At 37.3% G+C, this 9,504-nt stretch overlaps 1 protein-coding gene across 2 annotated transcripts; it reads right to left on the reverse strand.

The window, feature by feature from the left end:
* Nucleotides 1-688: 688 nt before the first annotated feature.
* Nucleotides 689-8,762, reverse strand: LOC127963878 (alpha/beta hydrolase domain-containing protein 17A). 2 transcript variants are annotated; one of them, XM_052563967.1, is made up of 5 exons: nucleotides 8,387-8,762; nucleotides 7,225-7,598; nucleotides 6,080-6,274; nucleotides 5,467-5,646; nucleotides 689-4,273 (listed from the first exon to the last, which is right to left on the reverse strand). In XM_052563967.1, exons 2-5 carry the CDS (start codon nucleotides 7,590-7,592, stop codon nucleotides 4,048-4,050), a joined length of 969 nt encoding a protein of 322 aa, XP_052419927.1. In that variant the 5' UTR covers nucleotides 7,593-7,598; nucleotides 8,387-8,762; the 3' UTR covers nucleotides 689-4,047. The 2 variants fall into 2 exon arrangements, with proteins under 2 accessions (XP_052419927.1, XP_052419926.1); XM_052563966.1 differs by having other exon boundaries at nucleotides 8,442-8,740.
* Between the last annotated feature and the right edge of the window lie 742 nt (nucleotides 8,763-9,504).

Below are 9,504 nucleotides of genomic sequence, written 5' to 3' on the forward strand. Positions count from 1 at the left end.
CTTGATAACAATAGTTATCAATTCATAGTCAAATTCAAGGTAAATTATGAATACATAGAATATTAAAATATACATTTATTTATTAAATATTTTAAATATAAATGTTTTTAAACAAATCTTAATATAAAATGTGTAAATATATTGGCATGTGAATGCGATATTAGTTTCACTTTACAAAAAAAAAAAATATATATCAATTCATATTGCCAAGTTAAAGGTTAAATAATACATCGCATTTGTATATATAAGTGTATTGAATTTATTTAGATATTAATAAATGTTCTAAAACAAATATGAATATTTCTGCATGTAAATGTGATGTTCCTGTTGCCAGTTCTTTTGTTCAAGAAAATCTTTACAATAATTATCAATTCAAAATGTAACATTCAAGATTAAATACATCAAATATGAATTTGAAAATATTAATAATTGTCCAATTATTAAAATGCATTAAATGTAATGTTAATAAATAAATGAATTTCAAATTAAGTAAATGTAAAACAAATCAATTAAAAAGACTGGAAATGCATTGCTGTATAAATGTGATATTCTTGTCTGATGTTAGGTTCACAATTATTTGACAGTGATCATTTAAAAATCATTATTTACTAATGTAAATGTATTAATACATACACACACACACACAGACACAATAAATTGCTAAATAAATTACAATAGGTTACAACCATTATCAATTCATAATTTTATTTATTCTAAGATCTCTTTTTATTATTAATTCTGGAAAAGGAAAAAAAAAACATTTAAAACTAAAAACCACAAGATTACAATAATGCATAAAAGGATAAAACCGTAACACCCCAATGACTCTTGCTCCCGATCCATTAAGATAAAAAAACTGATTTTCAAACCTCAAGATTAAGCTTCTCAAACAATGTTATACAGTACATACATCTGATAGTTTTAAAAAGACTTTTCTATAACTTACTTTCTTTAAACAAGAAAAAGAAAAAAAAACAATCTTAATAAAAACTGATGAATCTGAATGTGTTGGGATGGAGACTCTGGGTAACTCCAGGCCCACCCCAAATCAATGTCCTCCCCTGTTGTGTGCACACACAAAGCATCCTCACATCCAGTCTGCTGGCTCCAAGTCAGTATTGCTTCGGTCCTCCAAACACTTGTGTCTTACAGGAGGTAAACACACACCAACAGTCCACACAAAAACTTCCCCTCTGGGGCATCAACAGCAGTCTGTATTGTGTGAGACCTGGCTCTGTCTGAACAGCCAAAGTCCACCGCCTCCTCCTTCAATCAACATCTGAGCGCTGACAAATGGCAGTGGGCGGCCATCGCAACTCCCAACACCTGTCATCTTTGGTTAGAATGGAGAATGAACAAGCCCCTTTGTATCCAACCACAGATTACATACTTATATGAAACATGGAATCAGATTTGCTGGAACTAGGTTTCAGATATTATGTACAAACCATTGTTTTCAGAATACAGAATCACTGTGCTTTGTGCATTATTGGGAGTCAGTTTAACCAGGGCACTGGTGTGTGGATTAGTCTCGCGTAGCCAGACCTTCTGGCTGAAGGTCTGGAATTCATGGCAGCTTCCATTGGCCAAGGCCCACCCATGAGGCCATTTGACTGACATGTCCAACAACCAATCACAGTTTGTTTCGCTCGTCGTCTCGTATCGAGGCATGGAAATGTCGCAACAATAACAGACCGGTGTGTAAAACTCTTGGACATATTTGAAAGATTCTATGCCGTGAAAATTCAGCGTTTAGTTGATCCTGATAAGCGCTTGCCGTCACATTTGTAAACAAGACAGCTTTCTTCTTTCGTGAGGGGGTTTGGTGTGTTTCCAGGCGGAACGTTAAAGAACACGACTCGCACGTCTCGCGGAAATCCTGTAGAATTTAACCAATCCGATAACGACTTCGACATTCCTGAAGTGTTTCCACTTTTATGTCCCATATGTATTAGACTTTTATCCAACGGTGTATGGGAATGACATCTAAAGCTGAGAAAATGTGAGGATAGATTAAGTTTAACCAGAAAACAAATACAATAGACAGAATATCTAGCGATGAAATCAGATGTCCAATCAACTCTGGTGCATTAAAATCCGAATACCTTATCTAGCAAAGACCTACCTAGACAAGCTGTTGAAATAAATGAATCAAATTAAATTGTGGAAATTAGAATGACAAGACCACAATGTCTTATCTCACTGAAAAGGCATGGTAGTCTGCGATGCATCGGAAAACAACAAAGGGTTGCAGGGTTCGGCTCTTTAATTTCATTGAGACCATTCAATCGAGATCTATAGCAGCAAGTTCCCTTGATAATTCACAGTTGAAAAGCTTAGTTTGAACGAAAGACACCTCAGAAGGATTTTGAATTAAATGCTAGTGTTTTTCAAAGCTTTTCCAATCTTCCTAATACACCCGATAGCTTTAAGAGTCATAGCTGCGTCCAGATCATATCAGATGAACTCCTTTTGAAGACAAGCATCTTGACTAGACACAGCAACAATAGGTTTAGAATGACCTCACTTTTGTGCCTTTATTGTTAGTTATAAGCTTTAAACCTACCTACAGCTCAGAACATTGCTTGGATGGATTAAACCATGTGCCACTAACTAACAATTTGACGTTGAATGAAAAAGGGAAATCCTTTATTATCGTTAAAATGAGTGTTTAAATGATGTGCTCAGCTTTGAAATGATTTGCTTAAACATAAATCACCAAAGAGACAGAGTAAATATGCATGATTATAGTTTGAGCTCCATTTCAAATGCCAACAAGAGAGGAGTAACATTTCCATGATAGAAACATAGTTGACGTCAGTCTGAAAACAAGAAAAACTGGTTGCTAGTTGTGTGTTTTTGCCAAAGGTTTCAGAAGTGCTTTCTGTTTTTACCTGACTGCTACCTGCGTTGTGTGCATTTTTTGTTCTTACACAAGTAAACCAGTAACCAAAAACCTGTTCAGAAGGTTAAACTACTTGAGAATGAATGTGGAAATGCTACACCGAAGATTTGGCTTTAGGAAAGTCCCGACAAGATAATGAAACCTTGATCTTTCTACTGGCCCAACAGTTCAGTAACATGATGTATGGATTTGGACCTGAATGTACTCTGTATCATGTCATCCCAAGTAGGGTGGTTTCACTGAAATATGATTATGAGCAAGAAGCCCTCCCAGTTTCTTTCACCTCAGGGTGCTATGGACACCCTCACATGCTGAGAAGAAAGGAAAGAGACAGCAAAAACAAAAGCCAACGTCCCAGGATTGTGGTTTTCTTTGCCTGGAGCGGTGTAGATCATTAGGTGTCATCTTATCCCAAGCTCAGCTTTTACATAAAGGCAAAAACTCATTGGAAGGGAACGTCGGTGCATAGATGTCAGTATTGGATGAACCCACACACATCGTCCAGAGGAAGCCAATTGGTTAGACGAGTGAATGAAGATGCAGAGGAGGGCATCATTGCACCTGTGTAGGATGCTTCAAAACTTAATCCTGAAATCGTCCACCAAACAACCGGTTTATTCCATCCTGCAGGGTCAGCAAGGCTAGGAAATTTGCCAGGCTCTGAGAAATGAGCTATTTTAGGGCTGCCTGATGAGAAGTGGGAAGTGAAGATCTCTCAGGCTGAGGCATCATGGGAGCAGGTCAGAGATGAGCACCGCTCAACTGACAAATGAATGCTCAGATGTTGAGAAACACCATTAGGTTGGAGGTACAGGACAGCGTCTGGCTTCTTTCCTTTGGACTGAAACAGGCAGAGGAATTTGTCCATCCATTCTTGCTCCAGAGAAATTCCACTTCCATTCCCCAGAGTTCCCATGCGCACACATTTATATACACACACATGCGCACTCACATGTACATGGAGATGAAAAAACAAAGGGAGAAAATTAAAACAAATGTGAGCAGCAGAGCATGTGTCGAGCTGCTCCAACAGTAGCGTTGTTCATACAAAATGGCAGCCTTCAATAAGTTACTGACGCATCCATCTCAGTCTCGCTTGGACTGGGAGATGGTGGGATGACAAGAGGGAGATGAAGGAGAGCTTAGGCATGTTGTGCGGCCAATTCCTGCCCGATGAAACGACGCAGGCGTTCTAGGTATTGGCTGTACAGTTCGATGTCGTTGTGTCCGGCTCCTTCCACCCACAGCGGCTCCACAGCTTTGGGGCAGCGCTCGTACAGGGCCAGCCCATGGGAAAAATCTATCACCTCGTCCTCTGTCCCATGGATGATCAACACTGGAGACGTGATTTTAGACACTTTCTCAATGCTGAAACAGAGACACACAAATGAACACAGGGTATTAGAAGAAACACGATTTCCCCAATACACACAGAAAAAAAAGAACTTCATTAATAGATTGAAAAGCTAATTTCACACTTGACATATATGATCAATGAAACGCAATAAATTAATTTCAGCTCCAACTCATTTTTCGGTAGCATGACAACAGCTCAAACTGTAACTTTCCAGTAACGTGTTTTTCTAATTTATTAGTTTAGATTTTAGTTTTCATTTTTGAAGATGTGACTCAAATTATGTTCTCTTTTCATGCAAAAAATATTTTAAATGTACTCTATAATTCAACATCTGAATACATAATCTGCAATAACAGAATACACACTACTTTTAAAATGTTTGAGGCTTTTATGTGAGAAATGAATACTTTTATTCAGCAAGGGCACATTTAATTTGATTATCCTGACAGTAAAAACCCTTATAACAATAATAAAAAAAAAATACATATTACAGTTTTACTAATTTTGGTCAGCATCAAAAAATTACATATGGACTACAAACTTTCAAACAGAACATCCAAATACTTATAAATAATAACAACAATTACAAATTGTTATGTAGCCAACTACATTCAAGTGTGGCGCATGTGTTGCATGCAAGTGTGTATGTGTGCATGCCAGCAAACTAAACAGCTGCCTGCCAACGACACAGCATTTGTGCGAGAACAGTGGTGGTTTTGAACGAAGCTGTATGGCGACCATGTGTTCTGCTACACTGGCACTGAGTGACACAGAGCAGAGCCAAGCTCCACTATACCGCTGTCACTGCCGAAACACAGCAGTCAAAATGATTGTAATGAAACTTGAACAATAATAACTCTTATTCCCTTTAATCGAGAGCTGAAGGTCTAATTTTGAGATTGAAAAATGCTTTGCATCTATATATTTCAATGTGTGATAGTTAGACGCAGTTTGTGTCAAAACAAGAAGCTTAGTATAATCTCCGGCAGCAATCCACATCACAACACACTCGGTTTGCTCTCTAGCCAAAACCAAAACCCAGGGAATCGCTCATAAATAGCTGCAATCTGTGCTGGCCATGACCAGGCAAATCACCAGCTCATAAACAAACCACAGTGATGATGCCCTGTCAGTCTTCCAGTATAACGGAAGCTACACACAAATAACCGAGGACAAATAGGAACCCAACGCATTTGGTACTCACTTGGGAAACGCGTCAAAGCAGTAAGTCTTCTTAGTGTCGGGGAAGGCCACCCTCATGCCCGAGGTGAGGGGGGAGTGGAGAATCACAGCTGCACACTCGTATCGTGATGCCAGGTCTACTGTAGGCACCGTGCCAATGCTCTGTCCATACAGGATAATATTCTCTGGGCTGATGCCATATCTTTTTCAAAGAGAGGAATCAAAAGCCAATTAAATGTCATTCAATGAACAAATAACTGTCTCAAGTCAATGTGATTTACAGCCTAATCACACCAAGACCAGTATGAATTTGATTGCTGGGGAACAAACTGTGCCAGAACTATTCATATACTGTGAATTTTCATCAGCCTTTAAAAATATTCACAGTAACAGAATTAAAGAAAATTTTGCTCTGTTCGATTCTGGTTTCGTGTTCCACTTAATGGTTTCATGTATTAATTTTACATATAAATCTTTTGTTACTTTATAAATATCTTTATACTGTCACTTGTGATCAGTCTACATTTATAACAGTTGTTTGGATCATACAACAGGATGCAGCACTGTAAACCTTGAAATCTACTCCAGTAATGCAGTTGTTTTGATTTTGCGTTGGTATTGATTTCACGTCTCACCGTGAGCGTAGAGCCTGCCACGCTGCGTCTATGTCTGCATACAAATTCTTTTCCGAGGGCTTCCCTGTGCTGACCCCGTAGCCAGAGTAATCATAAGAGAATATGTTACAGTTGATGCGAGTGCCCAGGCCGATATAGAAGCTGCTCATCTGGCCTAGATCCACTGCGTTACCATGGGAGAACAGGACAGTGAACCTGAGGAGAGAGACAGACAAAAGGGATGATGGGATTTGTAGTACAAAGTCACCCTCTAGTATGCTCATTACATCATTTCAAGGTCTGACTCAACATCTAAGACAAGAGGGATCCACAAAGAGACTTAATAACCTATAATTTCACTCGCTGAAGAACTGGGCATGTTAGTGCATTTGCAGTGAGCCTGAGCCCGATACGCCACAGGGAACAGTTTCATAAATAACACGGGTGTGTGTGTGTGAAGTGTGTTGAATACCAAGGTATCCAAATCCAAAGGCAAAAAAAAAAAACTGTCTGTATATCAAACGGTGTTTTTTTTAGTATCACTTCTTATATATTATTATTAAAATAGATCATTTTAATAGTAGTTTTAGTAAGTGCTTTTATACTCCCCAAATATTTCTATTTAGCATTAATTTAATCTTAGTTTTAGCAAAATTAGCACTTTTAATTATATTAAATATTTATATTGATATTATTCCAGCTTCATTTCAATTAAAAACAAAAAAAAAAAAAAATTTTTAATAATTTTATTTTACAACAAGAAAAATATATAAATGGCAGATTTCCAAAAACATATTAACAGGTAGTGAAGACATCCACAGTACAGACCACAGCAAAAAACAACTGTACTCAACTGAAAATCAAAGAGGAAATAAAGTGACAAAGGAACGAGTGAGAATAACAGTGAGTATAAAGTGGCGCGTGATAAAGAAAGAATGTGTCCAGGAAGGAGTGGCTTCTGGGTAAAGATAGCAGACAAACTCAAGAGAGGGAAGCAGGAAATGGGACAATGGCAAATGGAAAAATAATGAAGGAATGTAAATGACCCATGGGAGGAAAAGGGGAGGTCCATCACAGGAAACGTGACATTTTGAGTTCAATATATATTATAAAAAAAAAAAAAAAACCTCTAATCACAACTCATCCAAAAAAAGCATCTATCCTACCTGGCAGAGGGGGCACAGCGGATATACATGCAGCCCACTTTGTTCCCCCTACTAGATCGAGTCAGGAACACTTCCGTGGCATCCAAATCCCGTTGGGAATACTGGAATTCTGCCCGCTCTGTGAGGTGGAGCTTCCAGCGCCCCTCCCCTGGAGCATTCCCCCCAGCTACCGAACTCCCGCCACCTCCTCCCCGGGACCGGAGGCCTGACGTCCCCGTAGGTCCGGCCGGTACCGGCCCAGCCTCCAGATCGGGCAGGAGGGCATAGGTGGGTTCCGGGGGCAGGAAGGCAAGCTTGGCAGCAATACGGCTGGGGCAGGGGGGGCAACAGAACAGGCAACACAACTCACTCACAGAAAGCCCATTCATTGTCAGCTGCAGGAGAGATGACAGGAGATTGTGATTAACACATATATAACAAAACATTTTATGTGTTTTTCTACTTGCATATTTAACAGGACTCTGTCGTAAGTTTAGAATATTTGGAGTAATATTAATAATTTACAAAATATTGTATTATTATTATTAAATGACACTGCTGGTCATATGATCTCAACAGTGCAGACCCTCTCAACATACAATAAAATTGTCTTTTTAAGATTACTGATATGATCTCATGTGAATGTACATAATTTTAAAGGATATTTCTCTGATATTTTTTTTCTGTTTAAACTTTTTTTTTTTTTTAAACAAAGTACTTACATATAATAAATAACTAATTTAACATCTAATCTATTGGGCAATCATTTTAAAAAGTCTTTCAAAAACAAAGACAGAGTTCGTATATGTGTGTGTGTGTGTGTGTGCAAAATTCCAAACGAAAGCTTAAACAAGTAAAAAGCTCCAACAGTAAACAAATGGTTAATAAGTAATACCCAGGTAGAATTAACTTAGGCATCCTGTAAACCTATCTCCCAGCTATACTGTCCTCCCAACTTAAAACTGATAGTCTATCTGCTATCTGACACTGAATAGACTACTAATATAAATAATATATATTGCCTGATATTGTCGGTTTAAAAGGCTCCAATAAAATATCCACCAGTGATCACATCAGTCCCGACAGACCCGCTTATCGCAAACTCAACATTTATACTTCATTTCAGTTGCAAACGAACATTATACTGCTAACAAACTATGAATGTATATATGTATACACATACGTGTCGTTCTCTTGACCACAGGCTGCCAAAGCCGGATTTCTTTATATTTTCACACCTCTGTCGCTAAGTAGCTAGCTCGTAGTGAAGGGGTAGTGGGGAGTTAGCCAGCTAGCCAGTCAGCTACGACTCCTCTCAGACAACAAATAAAGGCCTGGACGCCGTTGAGGACATGTCTCCATCCGCAAATACAAAGCCGAGCCCTCCAGGAAAAAACAGGATTTCTGGTCTGTCTTTCCGAGTTGTTTCCTGGCTACCGTCCTGGCATGTAATAATCAGCTGGTATAGGCTAATAGAGCGGTGTTTTTTCCACTCTAAACAGAAATGTTTGTTAGCCTTCCCACTCTTCATTGCGTCTCGGCTTGAAGTAGGAGGCGCTGTAGAGGTATAAGTAAAGATGGGTTAAAAACCTGTTGGTTTGAAAGCGAATGATATTTTCAAATACGATACTGTTTAATTACGGAGTATGTTTTAATTAACGTTGAAATATAAACTGTTTAAAAAAAAAAAAAAAAAAAAAAATATATATATATATATATATATATATAAAGTTAGAAAAAAACTATGATTATTATTTATAAAATAGTTTTAAAAATAACCTTTACAAAAAACGAAATAAACTAATTTTATCATATATCTTTTTAATAAAATTGTATCATTTTTGTCGTTCTTGATTTATTCAAAAGATCTTGTTTACTCCACTCAAAACACAAAGTACATTTTCAATTAATTATTTCTATATTCACAAATATAAAATATATGTAAATACAAAAATATATACATTTTTTTGAAAATGAACATAATATATGTGTATTTACATATAATGCAAAATTTGTAACATCACAGATGGGAATTCCAACAATATTTTTCCTTTGGAGTAACTTTATTTCTGACATAGCAGTATCAAGATTAGATTAGTATATATATATATATATATATATATATATATATATATATATATATATATATATATATATATATATATATATATTAGTCATTGTATTATTATTGTAAATTAATTATCTGAAAAGCGCACTATCGAGAGGCATGTAACCAATCAGAGAGTCCGCTAAGTCGCACGTGACGGGACAAGTCCTTGGTGAGGAAATCACACAAAGTGG

This window comes from Carassius gibelio, chromosome B8 (genome assembly GCF_023724105.1).
Source record: "Carassius gibelio isolate Cgi1373 ecotype wild population from Czech Republic chromosome B8, carGib1.2-hapl.c, whole genome shotgun sequence".
NCBI classification, from domain to species: domain Eukaryota; kingdom Metazoa; phylum Chordata; class Actinopteri; order Cypriniformes; family Cyprinidae; genus Carassius; species Carassius gibelio.

Excerpts from the sequence above, each read along its gene's own strand:
- LOC127963878 (XM_052563967.1), bottom strand. The coding sequence starts at position 7,592 with ATGAATGGGCTTTCTGTGAGTGAGTTGTGTTGCCTGTTCTGTTGCCCC. Across the intron at positions 6,275-7,224 it reads CGCTGTGCCCCCTCTGCCAG|GTTCACTGTCCTGTTCTCCC; the intron begins GTAGGATAGATG and ends CTCTCTCCTCAG. Across the intron at positions 5,647-6,079 it reads TGGCAGGCTCTACGCTCACG|ATATGGCATCAGCCCAGAGA; the intron begins GTGAGACGTGAA and ends TCTTTGAAAAAG.